Here is a 22,670-nt window from a genome sequence, read left to right on the forward strand (position 1 = left end):
AGCGGACCCACATGTGCCGCGAAGCAGCGGCCACAGCTCGGACTCACAGCTCGGGACTCGGCTCTCCTCCCTGACCCCGGAGCCTTTCTCTTTGGGGGAGTCCCGATCCCCTCCGGCGAGCCCCGCCCTCCTCCACCCTCCCTCCCTTCGGCTGGTTGCAGCGCCCGCTGTGGTGCCCGCGGCTGCTCTCCTTAGCAGGCGGCGACGCCAGGGGACAAGAGCCCGCTAACACCCCGGGCTCAAAAGCGTTGCTCTTTTCCCTGCCTCCTCTGGAAGCTTTTTGTCCCCGCCAGGCCGCCGTGCGGCAGGAGAGTGTGTGTGACTGTGCCGAGAGCGCGTGGCACGAGGGGGAGGGGCGGCGGTTGAGATGGGCGAGACCATGTCCAAGAGGCTGAAGCTCCATTTGGGAGGGGAGTCGGAGATGGAGGAGCGGGCCTTCCCTAACCCCTTCGCGGACTACGAATCCGCCTCCGCCGTGGCAGTTGCCGCCGGCGTCGCTACCGAAGAGCCTCCCCAACCCGTCGGGAATAATCTGAGCCTCCCATTTCACGGCGATGGGAAGGTGAGTTGCTCGGGCCGAAGGGAGCGGGCCGGGGAAGGGAGAGGAGGTGGGGGGGCGCAGCGGGTTGGTACGGTCCGACTGCTCCGCCCCTTTCGTGACTCAGTCGGCGCTAAGGCGCCGCTGGCGTCACTGTCTCCTAGCAACTGGGCCTCTCCGCTCCGCTGGGCTGGAGCTTACGCGCGTGCGCAGCTCAGCCGCGGGGGCTTCGTGGCCGGAGCTGGCCAGGCTCCGGGGCACGGGGCACCGGGAGTCCTGACGTAGCGTCTGGGGCCTCGCTTTATAGCCCCCGGGGCGGCCGAGTCAGTTAAATCGACGCGAAGTCTCTGCCCTCCGGGAGGGGAACTTTCCCAGGCCCCTGCCTGCGCTTCCCCCCAGGCTCCCGCCCCGTCCTCGGTTTAGGCCCCAGCTCCTCAGATTCGGAAAACCGCGTTCAGAGCCTCGGGCGGCAGCAGCAGTTTTAGCCCGGGGTCCTTAGAGCAGTGGGGGGTGAGCAGAGGGGCGAGCCGCCTGCCGATAGGCCGCGCGGGCTGGCGAGGGTTTGGCTTGGGCCTCTTGGAGCCTGCACCCGAACATTTGTGCTCCTTCTTCTTAGGTTTTACCACCGCTCCCCCTTCCCATGGCCCAGGTCCCCTAAAAGCCCGAAGCGCTTTGGGGGCGGGTGATGTCAGCGTGAGGCCCTACCGGAGGGACCGCCCTGCTGCCCTCTGACCTCCCGCACGGCCCCCCCACCTCCAAGGATCCCCTCCCCCACGGTCCATCAAGTGATGACCCCCTCCCCCCAAAAGAAGTATTGTAGTACGGAAAGGGTGGTTTTAAAATCTGACCATTTTAAAGCAATAACCTTTTATCCCCATTATGGAGCCCGAGACATTTAATGAAGGCCGAATTGTACAGTTGTATCTCTTTAGCTTCCATAGGTGGCATGGTGTTCTGGTAGTTCACCCAAAACATCTTTTCTTCCTTATTTATCAGAAAGGAAAACTGACCAGTCCCTGCTTCCACCCCGGACGTGCTGAATGAGCGCATCTGCGCCCATCACTTTTATGACTTTTCCTGCTGTTTTTGCTACACCCTTTGTCTCTCCCGAAGGCTTGGCCCTTGTCACAGAAGGGAGGGAGACAGGAAGAAAAATGACAGTCTGGCGAAACTGCCAACTCAGAACAGGATGGGGCACGGTCGGTATTCTGTAATGATGTGGTCACTGTAGCAGCTTCCTGAGTCAGCACACCTGGACCCCAGGCCGCTTCAGTAGCCCTGAAGGGTGGGCCTGGAAATCCTCCCTTCAGGGCTCAGGTCCAGCCTGCTCACAGAGCCTCTCCTGATTCCTTCAGACGGTGACCCTGACACGAAGTCTTTATCTTTATACAGGGAAGGTGAGGAAGCTCCCCGAAAGTAGAGTGTTTTGTCTTGGTCTCCTAGTTTATTAATTCGACTAGAGTTGGTTCAAGATAGGTGATGGTGGTTTCCTGGTACCTTTTATTAATCTTTTTCTGTAGGTAAATACTGTTTTTATTTCTTGAGGTACCAATTTTACACTTTTAAAAGAATATTTAGAGGGTACAGTTATGTTTAAATTGTAAGTAGATTTCTCATTTGGAAATTGGTTCCTTTTTTAATCCTTTTCAGATTTAGCATTAGCCGTTTTCAAGGGGGAGCTAGCATCAAAATGGCTGATTCATTTTGACAGAAGCTGGAATAAATGATAGATTCCTGTGGCTTGTCTGGAAAATTTTTTTTTAAATGCTTTTAGCTTGAAGAAGAAAAAAAGTTTTAAAAATGTCCTCATGTTTTTGGTCACAAAATTTAGTGTCATTTAAGAAGGCTGTCTTGTTATGGCCTGTTGACAAACTAGAAAATTGGACCATTCGGTGTAGATGTGTTAGGTATTTGGGCATTTGTGAATAATCTGTATACACATGGTACTTGAACCCATGGAATTACGTAACATGGACTGAAATTCTTATATAGTTTGTAGGTATACAGCACCAAGGACAGAGTCCTGGGAGGACCCCACAACAGTTTTTTGGGGGGGGAGAAAAAAGAGAGAAAGGGAGGGGAGATAAAAGAGTTAGACACAGAGAGAGATTTGGGCCATTTCCGTGGCAGTTTCTCAGTGACTGGCATTTTCAAATTAGGTTAGCTTTTCAAAGTGATGGTATATTCTGAACATCATATTGGTCATGTTTGTATGCTGAGAAATAGAAACCATTGGAAAATGAGTGGTTGAAGATGAAAGTGAGAGCTCATGTCAGAAAAAAGGGTAGTAGGTGAAAAGGAAAGATATTCTGGTTGAAGACATTAATTCATCTCTAATACATTCTATATGGATAGTATTTTGATAAACAAGAGCTTTCTCTATTTTTAATTCATGAAATGTCATTGAAAATGAAGTTGCAGGTATAATGAATATTCACAGACATAAAATACAAAATGGAACATAATGTTGTACCTTAGTTAATATGATGTACATTAGACTTACCATTCCATGAAAATCAATTTTAATTGTTCAAGTTGATTTGCTAACATTCATATTGGACAGTAAAGAATACCAAACTTTCCTGTAATTGAGACTACTGATTACTTTATATAGGCACCTTTTTTTCTTTTTGTGCTGTCAATATGTAATAGTTATTCATAAGCAGCAACTTACTAAAATGTTAGTACTTAGTGTTCTCTAGGACATATGCCCAATCACCATTTTGGTTAGCCTTGCATATTTGTTGAAAAACAAAATTATCCATTTTTATAATACCCTCCAGTCCACTACTGTGACTCATTGTGACATGACGAGGTAGAACCCAGCACCCAACATGCTTAAACTACTATATGGTACAGTCCTGGTAGTCTTCTGCAACTGGTGTAGGAGGAAGAGATGTGGGACCCTCTTTATGTTGTTCAGTAACATTTTCTGCAGCAGAAAGTTTATATTATTGGAAGAAATGATATGCAAAATGGCTTTATGAAAATTTGTGGCAAAAGGTTTTTAATTTAGAACATTTCTGTCTTGCTTTAAAATGATGACTAATTACTTGAAAACTTTTATCCTAGGAAACAAAAAGATTCTCCAGACTTTAGGCCAGTGAAATTGACTAATTTCCTGTGAAAATCCTAGCATAGATCATTAAAGAGATGGTTGGTGATATCTTAAAAGGGAAAAGGTGATTCCCAGGGGCCAACATGGATTGGCCAAGAATGGGTCATATGAGACAAACCTCATTTCCTTTTTTTTGATGAGATTACTAAACTAGTAGCTGAAGAGAATGCTATAGATATAGTTAATGTAGATTTTAGCAAACCTGAAAGAAATATCTCATGTAATGCTTGTGGGTTAGATGGAGAGGTGTGAACTAGGCAGCTCTTCTTAAACTGTGGGTGGAGATCCCATATGGGTTGCAAAAAATTTGGCAACAGTTAAAGGTTTCTGAATGGGCAACGACCAAAAACTGATTCAAAATCAAAGGCATCATGAGTCCCAGGTGTTTATGGCTGTGCCTGCTTTGGTTGCTTCTCACAGCTTCACTACTGCCTTGTTTCTGAAGTACTTTGCACCTCAGCTGCCCTCAGGCCACACCACCAACTAATACTGAGGAAGCACAGAAAGGGGTCGTGAGTGGAAAAGATTTAAGAAGCCCTGGACTAGGGGATGGTACATTTAGATGAATTCAGAACTTATTGGATGGTGAAGCTCAGAGTCATTCTCAATGGCCCTACAGCTTTGTGGTAGAAAGTCTCCAGCGGAGTACCCAGGAGGCTGTGCTTCATCCCAAGCTATTTCACATTTTTATTAGTAGTCTGAATAAAGGTAAAACTGGGTAAGACCAAGCTGACCAAGATGCAGTTAAGATTCAGAAAGATCTTGACAAGTCGTTAGAACATTGGCCTAAGTAATATGAAATCCACTAGGGATAAATGAAAAAGTATTACATTACGCAAACATCACCTTCACCAGTGCAATATGGGGGAAGTGTGGTTAGACCAAAATTGTTCTGAGAAAGATCTGGAGGTTTTAATGGATTTCAGGCTCAACATAAGTCAGCAGTTTGATGTGGCAGCAAAAAAAGCTAATACCATCCTGGGCAGCATTAAGAGAAGCTGAGCTTCCAGGCAAAGGGAGATGTCAGTCCCACTTGTATTTGCCTATGTAACACCTCATCTAGAATATCCTATTTAGTTCTGGGCTCCACAGTTGAAGGACATTGATACGGTGGAGAAGGTACCCAGGAGGGCATTAGAAATTCCCAGAAAGGAGAGAAAGCTCAAAACTTGACATGTTCAATTTTCTTCCCCCTCATATGGGTAGATAAAAAAAGAAATGATTTGTTGAGCACAGTTAAAGAGGTAATGCTCCTCTAATAAGAAGGCTCTCTCATAAGGCCAATACGAATTGGCTGATGACAAAGATTACAACAGATTTAGCAAAATGTAAAACCCAAACAGAACATGCTCCAAAGACCTTCAGAATAGCACCAAGGTTAATCACACTAAGGTGTTTGTATCAGTTGCTCTAGAAAGATGTGATTGACAGGCTTTTCCAGATCTTAAAGTGAGCCAGACCCCAGCATTGTGTTGATGGAGTGACCTGTAGTTGGGTAGTGTAATGTTGGTATTTCTGGCCTGTATGAAGCTCTTTGGTAAAGGCAATATCAGGAAACTTTTCTTCCTTATCTTCAAAGTTAGTTGAAAGCACCATGACAGTGTCTGTAGCTTCCCAGGCCACAGGGGTAGTTATCAGTGGGAGGGAATCAGCTACTCTTAGAATTTCATCAAAGTTTCTACCAGTAGCAGACATATTCATTCTTATTGAGGTCAAAAATAAATACCACCTGAGCCATCACAGGCAAAATACACAATAGTTACCAAATATGTTTCTAGTTTTATTAGACTTTATTCTTCCAAAAGGAAAGTTATTCATATTGGTTATTTCCAAACTAGTTTAGGCACACAAACAGTGTGGGACTTGAAATATGAGATATGTGTCATGTACCTGGAAAGTGTTTGTGATTTTGTCAATGCAGGGTACCCCCATTATTGGAACTTCTTCCACCACTGCCTGTCACAGCCCATCGTAACACCATACATAACTCTTAGAGAATTGCTTGAGGCTTTGGAGGTTAAGTGACATGTCACACATTTCATAATGGTCTGAGGCTGGATGTGAAGTCATGTCTTCCTGACTTCAAGCCTAGGATTTTGTCTGCTATGTCTCACTACTCTGTGTATGATGTTTTTGTAGACCTATCTGAATCCTAGAGGACTTGGAATATCATTGAGGGAAATTTTAGGACAAAACAGAATTAAGCCTATTTTCACATAATTGATATATTCATTATATTTCACATAATTTTCTTTAAATTGTTATCTATAAATGTTCTCATAGTATTTTATATAAAAATTTAGAATTTTAGAAAATTGTGTTACTGTGGGGGTTGGACTAGATGATCTCATATGTTTCTTTCAGATCTAAAACTGTGATACTCTTCATATTTCCCAAGGAGCTCCCCATTTATATCATGTAATATACAAGGATTTTATACAACATAATTTGAGAAACTCTTATTCATGTTATTAAGAGATAGTTTTATATTTCATTTAAGGCATAAGGGAAAGAAGATGTTATTTGCCTTGATAAATATTGCAGTGATAAATTTAAGTTTTAGTACGTTACATTATAAAACATGTAAGACTAAATGTACATAAGTACAATGGAATTGGAGATGTGATGAATCTAGAAACTTCATTTGTCTTATTTGATTATCAATATATTCCAACATGTTTGAAACCTGCAAAGTTCTTGAGCTAGAAGGGACCTTGTCACTGAATTGCTGACTGAGCAACTCTATGAAACATCTAGTTTCATTCTAGCATCATTTATCAAGGAAGTATGTGATAAGAAGATAAAAAGTCAGTGGCAAGGATGAAAGATGACAGATGGAATGGAAAAGCATTTCTGAAATGTTTACTGTACTAAGCACTGGAAATTCATATACAAAAGTGAGACAGCCCCTACTGTCAAAGAGCTCATATTCTATTAGAGAGACAACACACAGAGGAGGGTTCAACCACAGGATCAGTGGAAAGGGCTGATAGTCTGTGGGGGCATTTGCAAGGTGGATTCAAGGCCTGGGGTAGACCAGAAAGCACAATAGCAGGGCAGATTGTAAGGCCGTGTGATTCTCTGTCTTAACTGGAAGGATTGTAGTTGCTGAAGAGTAACTTAGCTTGTAAAGTGGGGATAATGATGGCATGTAATTCACAGGGTTATTGTGAGGATCGAATGAGATAACTTGTAAAATCCTTTGCAAGCCTTAAAGCACAATAGAAATACTAGGTATTATCTTTATCATCACATTATTAATAATAACATCACCCAAGGATTTAAGGTTAAAATTTGGATTGCCCCATGTCCATCCAGGCCGAGTACTTTGGGGAAGCAGAGATCCTGGTGGAATATTGGTGGGTGAGGACAGTTGGGTCCCATGCTTGTCTGTTCTGGTCTGCTGGCTGGAGAGCTAGGACCCTTAGGGCCACTCTGCTAGGCTCTGCTTTCTGGTGAGCCACCAGTGCTCCATTTAGTATTCTCCCAGTGGTGGGAGAAAGCAAGCAAGGTCTCCAGCATATTGAGACAGACAAGAGACAGGCAGGATGGGAAATCATAGAAGGATTGATCACTGGAGGGAACTCCCAAATAGATAAGATTACAGACCCATTGAACAGGTTGAGAGTAAGCATTAGTAATAGGAGTCTAAAGGTAGTATGCAGAAAATCACAGAATTTTAGAACTGTAATGGGCTATTTGATAATGAATTGATCATCTAGTTCAATTCCCTAATTTTATAGAGGGGGAACCTGAGCCCCAGAGTTTTATTTAAGCCAAGGCATGGAATTGTATTTAAATAAAAATGCTTCAATAATTCCTACTTTCTGAAATTTACATGAGTTCTAATAACCCTACTCAGTTCTGCTCCTTTTGGGAAAAAAATACCAATTGCTGTGAGGTGAGGTAAAGAGGTTTGAAAGTGGAAGACTATTTTGGTTCAGGTGCTCTTATTTTCAGCAAGTTTTGCTTTTTTGAGAGGTAGCTAGCAATGTTGTGAGCTTTACCATCTGCACCATACATTCTTGTTTGCTGTAGGCTGAAAGCTGCCAAAGCCATCTGTTCCTGAGTAGTACCTGGAGCCTTTTGAAGCTGCCAAGATTTTTAGTCTCTGCAATATTTTAGTTTAGAAAAAGAATAGTAGATGGTGGATTGAGGGAGGATGGTGTAATGAAACTCTCAGAAATTTAATCCTTCTTTTCTGAGGTCAAGAACATAGGAGTTCCCCCCCTCCCCCAAAGGGTACAAACCAACCTTAGTATTTAATCTTCAATTATAAAATGAATTTAATCTTATAGTCTGTGTGCCTACTGGGTTCTTACTCTGTATTTAACATGATGTTTTTCTTCATTGTGTTAGTGTTAGTCTCTCTTTCTAGAATTAGATATTAAATGTGTAGTATTTGTCCATCTAAATCTCATTTTGTAATGTAGAAGATATTTCTTGGTTTCAGTTACCCCATCTGTGTGATAAGGAGTTTTGTATTAGATGTTCTCTGAATTCCATTCCAGCTCTAAATCTTATAAAATCAAGTTTGTAACCAAATGATATCTAACTATTTTAAAGTATGATCTGAGATTGACACCAAAGAAGACAGGAGCAAATGTATCTTCCTCCCATCTTTGCTACAGTGACTCTGGGGACTTTGCATGCGGAGCATCTGCATATAGTATTAGACTCAGGAGGTGCATTAGTGTCAATTTTCTGAACAGCTTTTTTCTCTCTTTTTTATTCTTTGTTAAGAAGGATGGCTGGCTTTCTGGGAAAGGGAGCACAAATGGAGATTTAGAAGGGAAGGTGTCAGAAGAACAAAATAAAAACGTGTGATCTGGGAGCCTTTCACTTCTTAGGAACTCAGTTTGAAAAAAGATGGAGTGGAAGAAACTCTGTGAGGGAAAAGGGTCAGCATCTGGTCTGTGTGTGAGGGTGTCAGATAGAAAGAATGGGATTGTCACAATAGTCGCAAATACAAATTAACATTGTCAGTGTAGTAGAAGGGGAGAAGAAACCTAAATGTAAAAATTGAGAGGGATCCACATATATTTAATGAGACAACCACAAAATGGTATTATTATATTTTAATGGAATGCCTTAAGTTCTTACAATAAAAGATGTTGTAGTCATTAAAACATTGTAGAGCCATTTCCCTTCATAATTATATTCTCTCTCCTTATAGTTTCCTGAAATAGTGAGGAAAAGACTATTTGAAAATTATACATAAAAAGATATAGGAGGATAGAAAGATTAAAGGTATTTTAGTATTTTAAAATTAAAAACCCTTTAATGTTTTATTCACACATTACCAATAATCAATCTCCCATCCTTAACAGGGTTTCTGAATTGTTGGGTTTATTGTTCAGTCTTCCCTGAGCAATCTGCAGTGTTGGACATTCCGGACCACTCCTTTCTTCAGGTGCCTATCTTCTTCCTTGGTTGTCATGGCACTCTTTACTTTGGGTTTTTATTTAGCTCCATGTGTGTACTCCAAAGTTATGTCCTGTCTGTCCGTCTCTGTTGCTCTCTGCACACACACTCTGTGGGTCATGTCTTCAACTTCTCTGGGCTCACTGTTTCCACAGAGATGACTCCTAAGTCTGGATGTAGCTCCTTCTTTCTCTCCTGAGCTCCAGTCCTGCATAATCAATCACCTACTGGTGATCTCTATTGGATATCTCACAGGCATCCCAAAGTGAAGATGCCCCAAACAGCACCTGGCTTTCCCCCTAAATCTACTTCTCTCCTTAACTTCTCTAGTGACAAGGCACCACTATCCTTCCAGTTATTTATTTTCACAAACTTGGAGTTTTCTGGATGATTTACTCTTCCCCTTACTGTCCCCCACATGTCAGGGACCACGTCTTGTTGATTCTTCCTCTTCAGCATCTCATATAAGTGTCCCCTTCTGCCCATTAACATGGTTACTACCTTGGCGGTATACTTTGTCCTGAACTACTTCAGTAACCTTTTAATTGAGTTTCTTGCTTCTGGTCTTTCCCAACTTCCACCCAGCCTTTACTTAGCTACCAGGCCCTCTGGTGTGAGGGCTTTCAGAGTTCTTTTCAGGGCTGCTCATTCACCTTTTACCCAACTCTTACCTGTTGCTCCAAGAGTGGCCACATCCCAGTAAAACTATCTTGGCAGATAGACTAAACCAGGTTGAGGGTAACGTATGGGCTTCAAGCAAATGAGATAGTATTTGTAAAGCACTTCAGTGGTGCCTGGCACATAGTAGGTACTATAGAAATGCTTATTGCTTTCTCTCAACATTTCCCTTTGCATACAACCTGTCTCCTATGTCAGGAGTGTTACTCTTCACGCCTACCTCTTGGAACCTCTAGCTCCCTGTGGAATTTGGCTCAGGTTCTGACCCCTTCCCACCCCAGTGACTGAGGATGCGTTTCCCCTTCCCTGAAGTTACTTGGTTTATATTTTTTATGTCCACAGTTTACCTGCCATGTACTATAATTTCTTAAAGGGAAAGTTCTGTTACATGGTTATTTTTGTATCTAAATCATTTGGTGCATAGTAGGCTTGAATGCTTATTGAATTGACTTTTAAAATAGTTATTTGAAGCATTAGCCTATATCTCAGACTCACAGAGAAGCTGTTTAACAGACTTCCTCACTCTGAAAATGAGATTTTTAAACTAGATGTTGATTTCTCCAGCTCCTTAATTCTCAGATTTTATCAGTGATTTGTATACTCTGAAGAGAATTGCAACAGAATGTTGACTGTTGACAGAAAAATACATATATTGGCATGTAATTAAGCATAATATCTCCTTATAATTGCTACAACTTTATATTAGTGATACATCTTTTCATTTTGTTTTTTTACATAATTTTTATCTTCAAATATATCGATCTCCCACCTAGAGCCATCCTTTAGAATAAAAGCTTTTAAAATGTTTAGCAAATCTAGCCAATGCGTCAGATAGTTTTTACATTAAATGCAATATTCCATACTGATAGCCCTTCACCATTCCAACGAAGGGAAGGAAATAAATTTTAATATCTCTTCTTAATGGCCAAGATTGTCATCAGAATTTTGTAGCATTCAGTTACAATTTGTATTATCCTTGACATTCACATTGTTAAATGATGGTGCACATTGTTTAAGTGGCTCTTTATACTTCAATTTCTTTTGGATCCTTTGTCTTCCCATGAAGAGTAGGAAGACCAAAGAGCATATGGATCATAAGTTTAGGCATTTAGCCACATTCCTGGCATAGTTCCAAATTGTTTTCCAGAATGAATCAACCAATTTAAACCTCTGGAAGCGTGTTGATGTGCTTCTCTTTTCACAAAACCTATGCTATTCATTGTTCCTATCTTCTTTCATCTTTGCCAATTTGATGGTTGTGAGGTGAAATCTCAGAGGTATTTTAATTTACAATACTCTTGTTACTAGTGATTTGGAGAAATTTTTCATAAGTTTATTAACAGTGTGCAGTGATTCTTTTGAGAACTCTTTCTTGATAGCCATTAAGGAATGGTTTTTGGTCTTATTATTTACACTGGTTTTCTATTTACCTTGATATCAGACTGTTAAAGTAACACAATAAAAATTGCTTTCATTGATTACAGACTACTTTCTGTAATTTATTACAGCACAGTTCAGAGGAATTGAGCACCTTTGGCCAAAAGCAGACTCCAACCCCCTTTTCAGGAGGAGGGAGAATCAGATACAGAAGTGAATTTGTCTTTATTATGTTCATTCAGGACATATCCTTCCATCAGGAGATGGATTGGTTCGTTCTCCATTAGATCACCACCTTCTCTACGTGCCCACTTGGTGTGATTCCCCCATCCCAAACATGCTTCTGCATAGGACCCATGATCAGAAAATGGAGGGATAATTTTATGCAGGATGTGTCTACTTATATGCATGAGGTTTATTAAGCAAGCACAGTGAAGAAAAGCTTTCTCCAGGTTATTCTAGGTCATTTTCCCTGACTAGTTTAAGCTAGTTTTAGATCGGTCCCCTTTATCAAAAATGTTGTGACCTTCTAAAGGCCACTCTCTGTCTCCTGATTGGTTGAGTCCACCTGCAGTCTGTTAGCTTTCTTATTATGTGACTTACCTTCACTGATCATTTGAGTTTCTAGGCCTCAGTTTCAGGCATGGAGGAGCCTCTAGTGTAAAGGTCCTTAAGTCCTCTTTGTTGTAGGCCTAGGAACCTGTAGGTGATCACATTCAGGTCCCTCAAGCTCCCTTGTTCTCCTCTTCCTCCTGAGCCTCTGCCCTCCCCCATAGTCATAGTAGGGGGTCTTCCTCTAAAGTCATTAAATGCCTTGATATTTTTCCTCCTAGGAACTTGGGAGTGATCTCACACTTGTCTATCCAGCTCTCTAGGATTCAGTTTCTTTTAGAGGCACATGAAGTACTTGGACTCTAAGGCCTCTGAAGGACTAGTTATAGTTATTCCTTGGACCCTTCTGACTGATCATACAATGGTCATTTGGCTCACAAGGCCTCAGTTTCAGGAAGATACCTGGGAGAGGGGTTTGTAGTCTAAGTGCTTTTCTTACCTCTAGGTCTAGGAAATTGTCTTTGATCACATACAGATCCATGAAGCTCCCTAGGCCTCCTATGGTCACAGTAGAGGTTCTGGCTCTAAAGCTGTTTTTTTAATCCTTGGATCTTATTAGTGATCTTACACTGAGCTATCCAGCTTTCCAGGACTCAGTTTCCTTTCAAATCACATAAAGGGTGTGGACTCTAAGGCCTCTGAAGGACTTGTCACTGTTTGTCCTTGGACACTTATGGGTGCCCATACAGTGTTCATTAGACACTCTAGGCCTCAGTTTCAGGCATAGTCCATGGAGGGGCCTCTAGTGAAAATGCTTTTTATTTCCAATGCCCAAGTTCCACTTAATGGCCGGCTTAGAGTGATTATCAGCAGTAACAGTTTCTATTTCCCTCCCAGCTTGATTGAATTATTTTTTTTTTCTTTTGCTCATTGAAAGGACCATTCCCTTATGACTTCTTAAAGAGGCCTATTCACTCGAAGGGTGTTACCTCCCTCTAAGTGAATACCTGAAAAGGCCAAGGTCCCCCACTGCATCCTGGGCTGTCTCCAATCATCCTGATGAATATCTAGTCACTGGATCCAGATGGCTCAGGAGGAGGAAGTGAGGCTGGTGACCTTGTACAGCCCTCCCTTGCACAAAATAAAGTCCAGTGCAAGTCATGTCATCATTTCTCTGACGTCCTGGTCTTCTTTGAAAATGAAAGACGAACATAGCAAAAACAACAATTGTATGAGAGAATTATTTGGCACAGCCTTCTCAAAAAAGGCAGCAGTGAAAAAAATTACTAAAACCCAGTGTGATGGCGCATGTCAGCCCACTAGATGATGTTCATTGGGTACCTGTACAGGGATAGCATAGGAGAGGTAGAGAAATAATCATTCCAGTTGCCCATGACCATTAGGGATTTGTAAAATATAAAGCACAGATACCATGGACTTAAGGTCATCTGCTTTCCTTTATTCCCATGCATGAAAAATAATGATAGCATTCCAAATGCCAATAAAGAGGCATTAACTGCTCCCTTATCGTTAGCTTAACGCTGTGTCTGCTTGTGCTGAAATGTCATCATAGTCAATCACTTTGATTGTCTCTTTCAAATGCCTCTGAGAAAAGATAGGATTTTCGTTTCTATATTTTCATCTCTATATTGTCCACAGATATTTAGTCATTCAGTAAACATATATGTGCCAGGCATTGTACTAAGAGTAAGTGATAGAAGGAAGGGTAAAAGACAGGCCCTGCTCTCAAGAACCTAGTCTGATAGGGGAGACAAGTTGCAAACAGCTATGTACAAACAAGCTATGTACATAATCAATTTGAAATAATCAACAGAGAAAAGTCATTAGAACTTCTAAAGGGGATCAGGAAAGGCTTCCTGTTGCTGGCAGGAGAAAAGGAGGTATGTTTGAGAAATGTCACAAAGGTAAAATTGATGGAGTCCTAATAGAGCTGCCTCCAGCTCCAATATTCTGTCTTCATTACAGGTCCACTGTACCTACCTACTCCCCCTACCCCCCATGTCCTAACTTCTTCATGTAGGCCTCACTGCTCACTAGAGTAGGTGTGTCCCTGAACTCTTAATTCCCACAGAATCAGCAGGTATGTCCATGTGATTGGGAACTCAGCCACTGCCTCTACCCTAGATACTTCCCCAAGGCCCGTTCCTCGTATTTCCCACAGAAACAGCTGGTGTGTCCATGCACTCAACCACAACCACATCCATCTAGTCCTTGACAGGACCACAGTACTCAGCCAATCAGAAAGCAGCAGCAGGATGCCCAAGTAGGATGTGGACCCCAAAACAATACAAGGAACTTTCCCTGTGTAGACACCTGCACAATAATAGTAAAGAACAGACCTAGAATGAACTTGTCATGTAGAGAGACATTGTAATATCATTATCATATATACATACCGCCCTCAATGGCTTGTCTGTATGCATTGTGGATAATCAAACATGCAGTTCCACCGTGGCTGGGACCCCCTCCTCCATTATCTAATTCCTTAACAAACTCCTCCTGCTTTTTTAATATTAATCATATTCCTATATTCTTTGTAAATTGTGATTGTCTAATCAGTGTCTATACCCTGTAAAAATCCATCTTGCTTTCTCTGAAATCGCTGGTCCCTCTTGGAACTTAGCCCTCTCCATGAGAGGCATCAGTCTCAATAAAATGCCTATACCTGGATTACAGGTGATTGACTCTAAATTCTTTGTGTTCTACCACAACACATTATAGAACCTCAACAGATTTTGGTGTCCCAGAGTTGAAACCTCAACAAAATCAACAAGCCTTGGTGGCAGATTGGATAGGCAGGATAGGGAGTTGAGGGATTACCATTCTGGGTGACTGGGAGGATGGTGATGTCCTCAACAGTAATAGGGAAATTAAGAAGAGAAGTGGACTTGGGGGCAAAGGGGAAGATAATGACTTCAATCTGGGGCATCTTAGATTGAAGTTTTCTCCAGGTCATCCAAATGAGAGTCAGCAGAGGTTATAGGACAGGATAGGTTAATTTGAGAAATCTCAGCATAGAGATGATAGTTGAATCCATGGGAGATGATAAAATCATCAAACAGAATAAGAAAGAAGAAGAAGTGAAAAGGGTCCAGGATGGGGCCTTTAGGTTAGTGGGCATCACCTGGATGAAGATCCAGCAAAATAGACTGACGAGGATTGAGAAGAAAGTATTAGTTATAAGAAATGATAAGCAGGAGGATTTCAGAAAAACCTGGAAAGATTTACATGAACTGATGCTGAGTGAAGTGAGCAGAACCAGAACACTGTACACAGTAACAGCAACATTGTGTGATGACCAACTTTGATAGACTTAGCTCTTAGCAATACTATGATGCAAGACAATTCCAAAAGACTCCTGATGGGAAATGCTATTCATATCCAGAGAAAGAACTGTGGAGTCTGAATGCAGATTAAAGAATACTGTTTTTACTTTTTTGTTGGTTTTTTTTTGAGGGGGGAGGATTTCGTGGCTTTTCTCTATTCCACTGTTTCTTCTTTCACAACATGATTAATGTTACATTTTAACATGATTGCATATGTATAACTTATATTGCTTACTTATCTTGGGGAGTGGGGAAGGGAAGGGAGGGAGAAAAATTTGGATCTCAAAATCTTATAAAAAATGAATGTTGAAAACTTTTTACATGTAATTGGAAAAAATAAAATACTGTTAGGAAGAAAAGAAGGAAGGAATTGAATGATGAGATGCAAAGTCAGACTGTAGTGATTTAAGAAGTAAGAGGAAAGGAGGGGGAGGTATTTTCTTTTTTATTTTCTTTTATTTATTTTAAGTTTTCATCATTCATTTCCACAAAATTTTGAGTTCCAAATTTTCTCCCCATTTCTCCCCTCCCCCACCCTAAAACGCTGAGCATTCGAATTACCCCTATCACCAATCTGCCCTCCCCTCTAACATCCCTCCCTTCCCTTATCCCCATCTTCTCTTTTGTCCTGTAGGGCAAGATAAAGTGCTATACTCCATTACCTGTATTTCTTATTTCCTAGTTGTATGCAAGAACAGTACTCAACAGTTGTTCTTAAAACTTTGAGTTCCAACTTCTCTTCCTCCCTCCCTTCTCACCCACCCCCACTGGGAAGGCAAGCAATTCAATGTAGGCCATATCCATGTAGTTTTGCAAATGACTTCCATAATAGTCATGTTGTATAAGACTAACTATATTTCCCTCCATCCTATCCTGCCCCCCATTTCTTCTATTCTCTTTTTTTGACCTTGTCCCTCCCCAAGAGTGTTGACTTCTAATTGTTCCCTCCTCCCATTGCCCTCCCTTCCCACCCTGCTTATCCCCTTCTCCCCCACTTTCCTGTATTGTAAGATAGGTTTTCATACCAAAATGAGTGTGCACTTTATTCCTTCCTTTAGTCAAATGTGATGAAAGTAAGCTTCATGTTTTTTCTCTCACCTCCCCCCTTTTTACCTCCACTGAAAAGTCTTTTACTTGCCTCTTTTATGAGAGATAATTTGCCCCATTCCATTTCTCCCTTTCTTCTCCCAATATATTTCTCTCTCACCCCTTAATTCATTTTTTTAAGATATGATCCCATCCTATTCAACTCATCCAGTGCTCTCTGTCTGTCTGCCTCTGTGTGTGTGTGTGTGTGTGTGTGTGATCTTACCAACTACCCAGATACTGAAAAAAGTCTCAAGAGTTACAAATATTGTCTTTCCATGTAGGAATGTAAACAGTTCAGTTTCAGTAAGTCCCTTATGATTTTTCTTTGCTGTTTGCCTTTTCATGCTTCTGTTGATTCTTGTGTTTGAAAGTCAAATTTTCTTTTCAGCTCTGGTCTTTTCATCAAGAATGGTTGAAAGTCTCTATTTCATTGAAAGACTATTTTTTCCCCGAAGTATTATACTCAGTTTTGCTGGGTAGGTGATTCTTGGTTTTAGTCCTAGTTCCTTTGACTTCTGGAATATCCTATTCCACGCCCTTCGATCCCTTAATGTAGAAGCTACTAGATCTTGTCTTATCCTGATTGTATTTCCACAATACTTGAATTGTTTCTTTCTAGCTGCTTGCAATATTTTCTTCTTGACCTGGCAACTCTGGAATTTGGCTGCAATGTTCCTAGGAGTTTCTTTTTTTGGATCTCTTTCAGGAGGTGATCAGTGGATTCTTTCAGTATTTATTTTGCCCCCTGGTTTTAGAATGTCAGGGCAGTTTTCCTTGATAATTTCATGAAAGATGGTGTCTAGGCTCTTTTTTTTTATCTTGGCTTTCAGATAGTCCCATAATTTTTAAATTGTCTCTCCTGGATCTGTTCTCCAGGTCAGTTGTTTTTCCAATGAGATATTTCACATTATCTTCCATTTTTTCATTCTTCTGGTTTTGTTTTGTAATTTCTTGGTTTCTCATAAAGTCATTAGCCTCCATCTGTTCCATTCTAATTTTTAAAGAACTATTTTCTTCAGTGAGCTTTTGAACCTCCTTTTCTATTTGGCTAATTCTGCTTTTGAAAGCATTCTTCTCCTCATTGGCTTTTTGGGCCTCTTTTGCCATTTGAGTTAGCCTATTTTTAAAGGTGTTATTTTCTTCAGCATTTTTTTGGGTCTCCAAAAAGCGGGGCAAGGTGTTGACCCGCTTTTCATGATTTTCTAGCATCTCTCTCATTTTTCTTCTCAGTTTTTTCTCCATCTCTCTAACTTGATTTTCAAAATCCTTTTTGAGCTCTTCCATGGCCTGAGCCCATTGAATATTTATTTTGGATGTTTGGGATACAGAAACCTTGACTTTTATGTCTTTCCCTGATGGTAAGCATTGTTCTTCCTCATCAGAAAGGGTGGGAGAAGATATCTGTTCACCAAGAAAGTAACATTCTGTAGTCTTGTTTTTTCCCCCTTTTTTGGGCATTTTCCCAACCAGTTACTTGACTTTTAGGTCCTTTGTCAAGAGTAGGGTATACTCTGGAGGTCTGTGAGATCTCAGTTCCTCCAAGGTGGTACAATCAAGCATGTACACTGGTCTGGGCACAGGGAGAGATTTTTGTGCCCAGAATCTGAGTAATAGAGTTTTGTCTTCACAACCACCTGGCCTGCAGTTCAGCCAAGCCAGCACTGCGGGCTGAGGTAAGAATCAGCTGCTCAGTGCCCCCAGGGGTTTTACAATCCAACAACAATGGATGCGGACTACTGTAGGGGCTGCTGTGGAAGCTGCTGCAGCCTGAGGCTAGAGCTGTGGGAAGGCCCTTCTCCCTTCTCAGCCAGCTGAAAAAACCCTCTCACTGACCTTTGGTGCCTGTGAGTTGAGGGATCTTCAAACTGCTGCTGCTGTGACTGGGGATTCCATTCCCAGGCCTGCTCTCCTCCTCCCAGAGCTGCACCACCAAGGCTGGGCTGGGCTCTGCTCCGTGTCCGTTGCGACCTTACTTGCCGGCCTTTCAGGTCACCCTTGGCTGGAATTCTTCTCCACTCTGTTGTTCTGTGGCTTCTGCTGCTCTAGAATTTGTTGAGAGTCTTTCTTTACAGGTATTTTATGGGCTGTGGGGGGACAGCTTGCATATATGCGTCTTTCTACTCCACCATCTTGGCTCCGCCCTTGGGAGGTATTTTCTATAGATAGTTTTCTCAAGTTTAGCCACAAGAGAGGAGAAATATCGAATGATAGCCAACAAGAATGAATAGATCAAGCGAGGGGTTTTTGAGAATTGGGGGGGAGGGGGTGGAGACATGACCATGTTTGTAGGTAGTAGAGGAGCAGCCAGTAGACAGGGGAGAATTTGAAACTAAGTGAGAGAGGTAGCCCCATCTGCTGGAGAAGAGGGGATGGAATAGGATCATTTATGCATAGAGAAGATTTTGTCTTGATAAGAAGATCAGGCTTATTATGTAAAAGCAAGGGTATAGGAAGAGGTAGTGCAGAAGCATCTGGGTCAGTGGTATCAGACATGTGGCCTACAACATTCTCTAGTGCTTCTGGAAATGGATTTAAATGCATTTGAAAACTATTTAACAAAATAAAAGTACAATAAATATAGATAACTTTACATTTTAAAACTAAGCCAATATGTCACCCACAGGAATCCTTGCACATGATTTCATAGATCCTGTTTCTGTTTGAATTTGGTGCTAATGACTTGGGTGTTTTGAGATGAAGAGAGAGGAAAAGAAGGATTTTAGTGAATGGTCTCAGGTTTTTCCAGTAAAATAAAAGGCAAAGTTCTGAGTTGACAGGGTTGGAGAAGGGAGAACTGAGTATTTTGAGGAGGGATGAAAAGGTTTGGAAGAGCCATCATGGTGTGGGTGAAGGATAATGAGTGAGTTAATTAGGGAGCTATGAGAGGATTGCCTTGCAGCAGTGAGGATTCAGTTGAGGTTATGTAGCATAAATTTGTCCTACCGTGGTTTAATGATTCTCTCCAGCTTTATTCAGCAGCTTGTGTGTAGGAGTTGAGGCAGGAGATGATGGAAATTATCCAAGGTTGATGGGTTTCCCCTCATTTTCCAATTCTTTGCTACCACAAAAGGAGCTGTTATAAATACTTTTGTATTTTTTTGTGCCTGTTAATTGTCTTTTCCTATTTTCTTCTTTTTCTTTCATTTCCTTACCCATTTTTCTTCTACCGCTCTCTTGAGTTTGAAATCAGTTTTAGCTCTTTCAGAAATTTTTGTTGGGCTTGTATCCAATTCATATCTTTGAGACCTTGCTTATAGTTGTTTTGACTTAGTTGTCTTCTTTTGAGTTTGTTTCTTCATCTTCCTTGTCACTATAGTAGTTTTTTATAGTCAGGATCTTTTTTTGTTGTTTGCTCATTTTTCACCCTGTGTCTTGATTTGGAACCTAATGTTAAAGTTGGACTCTGTTCCCAGTATTGGGGGAGGTGGTAGTAAGGGGGGCTGTGTCTCAAGCTTCAGATTTTTTTCTCACTGCTGTTTTCAGAGCTAGTTCTGTGGGTTTGGAAGTTTTCAGTGCTTCTAGATGTTCTAAATTAATGCTGGGCTCTTTCCATCTTGCTTAGTTGAGCACCACCACAGCCCCATCTATGTGTTCTAGATCACATGTGTGTTCCCACTTGGTCTGTAGTCTGGTCCTTACCCAGGAACAGCCCCTGATCCCTTGGAATTGCAACTGGTACTTCTTTTTAGGATCTCTTCTCCCTTGGGACCAGAAGGGTCCCTGGTCCCTTGGGGTCAGAAATGATACTGCCTTTTAGGGTACCCCTTCCTTCTTAACGGATTGTGCTCATCTCTGCAGGTGAACTATGACCCAGAAGAGGGTGTAGGCAGTGGAGTTGGTCCTGCATTCAGTGCTAGCGCAGGGGTACCCTGTAATCTCTTTCTGACCAGTTGCCAGGTCTCCTTACCATCTCTGGCTTGAGAGGTTCCAAAGCTGCTGCTTATGTTGCCTACCATCTGGTGTTTTATTCATATGGGCTCTGAGCCAACCTGTACTCCTGTATCACAGATCTCTCTTTCCAAGCTCTTACATTGTCTTAGGCTGGAAGAATGTCTCACTCTGATCTTTTGTTGGCCTGGTTGCTCCAGAATTTGATTTGATGTGTTATTTTAAAGTCACAGGGAAGGGAATGTTGGGAGAGTTCGACTTTCTCTACTCTGCCATTTTGGCTTCACCACCAGACCTTCCAAATTGGTACTGGGCTCTTTCCATTTGCTTAGTTGAGTACCACACAGCCCCACACCTGTGTCCTACCCCATTTCCCTATGTTCCTTGGTTCTCTGGTCAAGCTCCATTGCAACACAGGTTACTCTCATCTTCCAGCCCAAGCAAACTTCGGCCTCTTGGTTTTCTCTGGCAGCAGGGGTGGGGCATAGCATTGAGTTCCACTGCAGTCCATGTTGGTTTGTGTACCCAGCCCCAAGTGAATGATAGAAGTTAGGGATTAGCCTTTTCTGCCATTCATTGAATTGTTACCTTGTTAGGGTTCTTATTGCCCTAGACCATGGCAGCCGCTGAAATTGTTTTATCTTTTATGCATAGTTGCTATTTTGGAGTTTGAGGGGGATCAGAAAAGAGGTCTAGTACTCCATACATTACCTCATTAGAATGACTTGAAAAAAAATCATGATAATAAATAGTGCTCTTTAGTAGGCTTCAATGACGAATCCCCTGGACTTTCTTGGGCTTTCCATCTGCCTCTACACCTTCTGCAGTTTGGGCCCTACCCTCTACCTGCCTGCTTGAGAAAGAAGGGAAAGGAAATTATTGGAGAAGTACCAGCTCTTTGATGTGCCCTAAGCCCTGGCCAGATATATTCAGCTCCCTTCTTGAGCCTTGGGACCCTTGTTGATTCTAATTTGGGACTTGACAGAAGGGGTAGAAGTCAATGCCCCAAAGCAGCATTTTGTTCTTGTTTATTTTTTTCTTCCTAAAAATCTGGGAAATTTGGTTGGTTGAGAAATATTTGGGCTGATTCTTAGATGCATAAGTGTGGGAAGCTTTATATCTAGAACAAATTACCTTAAGTCTCTTAAATCCATTTCTTGTAGATTTTTCAATTAAAGGCAGCAAAATGTGCAATACTGTACTGATTGGCCATAATTTAGCCAATTTTAATGACTCATATCCTTTGAGTATCCTTAATTATTGAGTTTTTTTTCCTAAAGCACAAATCTGACCATGTCACTCCACTACTCAGTGAACTCCTGTGGCTCCTTAGCCCCTTTCACATCTAATGTAAGTTCCTCTGTTTGGCATCTGAAACTCTTGTTCTAAACCTGGGCCTGCCTACCTTTAGTAGCTAAAACTGCACTGAAACTTTGGGTTCATCACTTTCCTCCACACACTCTGTGGTCTGGCCAAAATGGCTTCCCTACTATTCCATCTTACAGGACACCAGTCCTTACTTTGGCCGTTCTATTCCTAGAACATACTGCCTCTTAAAATTCTTCCTTTCCTTCAAGACTGAGCTGAAAATGTGACTTCCTACATGAAGCCTTCTCTGATACCATCTCTGCTAGTGGTTTCTCCCTTTTACTCAAGTTATTTTCTATTTTATGCACGCCATACATCATTCCATACTGGTACAGATTTGTCTTGCTTCTGTAATGACAGAGACCGTTTGGCTTTTGGCTTTTATCTCCCGTGCCTAATACCATCTCTCTCCCATAGTAAGTGCTTGTTGGTTGAAATGTCTTAGGGTTCCATTATTACCATCAGTTACGATTATCTTGTAGGCATGTAGAGATGCCAATTAATATTGTGGTGGTTGACAAGAAATCCACATTTATATAGCTTTAAGGTTTAAAAGGCACTTAAGCAGGGTGTTTATTATCACCATTTGACTGATAGGAAAATGGAGGCTCTGAGAAGGTTAAAAGCCTTGACCTGAGCTCCATAGTTAGTAAGAGGCTATCTGGGTATCTGAAATCCAGGCTTGTCATTCATATTGGTTTTAGTGCCAACTAAGAGAGCTCACTATATCTTGGTTTTGTTGACAAAATCTTAAACATCTTCTCTCCCCCCCCCCCCCCGCCCTTTTTATTTCTTACAAATAAAGGCAGAGCTATTTCTAAATAAGAGGGATCTTATTTAATTGGATTTCACAGAGTGATCATTCTAGAACTGGAAGGACTAGTTGTCATGGAGTCCACTCCCATCATTTCACAGATGAGGAACCTGGAGCCCAGAGACGTTAGGTGATTTGCTCTGCGTCACACAGTTGGAGTCTAAGCTCAGCATTCCTTCCATCGCACCCTTCTGCTTTTGTCAAAGGCTCTTTCTGTAGCCCCTTTCCTTCAGTGTGGTAAGAAGAAATAAACAGAATAAACAGTGGTTTTTCTTGTAGCACTGAACATTTGTTTTACTGCAGTTTAGTCTGACCTTAGCAGTGAGCTTTTCAAACACTGATTCATTTAAAAGGCAAGCCAATTGCAGTCATGAAGCGCGTATAGGTGCCTACTGGGTGCCAGGAGACAGACATCCAAGTGCAGCTGTCCCTGTTCTCAAGAAATGTAATGTTCTACTTTTGTATTTAGGCAGGAAA

The 22,670-nt window shown here is 41.7% G+C and overlaps 1 protein-coding gene across 3 annotated transcripts in view; it reads left to right on the plus strand.

The window, feature by feature from the left end:
- The first annotated feature begins 319 nt into the window (after positions 1-319).
- The window catches only part of LANCL2 (LanC like glutathione S-transferase 2), a 64,141-nt gene continuing 41,790 nt past the window's right edge, over positions 320-22,670 (plus strand). Inside the window, exon 1 of one of the 3 annotated variants that reach the window (XM_072598196.1) lies at positions 320-562. In XM_072598196.1, coding sequence (XP_072454297.1) covers positions 368-562 — 195 coding nt within the window. In that variant the 5' untranslated portion in view covers positions 320-367. Of the gene's footprint in view, positions 563-1,534; positions 1,936-22,285; positions 22,431-22,670 lie in introns of those variants that run through there. The other 2 variants (XM_072598197.1, XM_072598198.1) reach the window with 2 other exon arrangements.

This window comes from Notamacropus eugenii, chromosome 3, assembly GCF_028372415.1.
Source record: "Notamacropus eugenii isolate mMacEug1 chromosome 3, mMacEug1.pri_v2, whole genome shotgun sequence".
NCBI lineage: Eukaryota > Metazoa > Chordata > Mammalia > Diprotodontia > Macropodidae > Notamacropus > Notamacropus eugenii.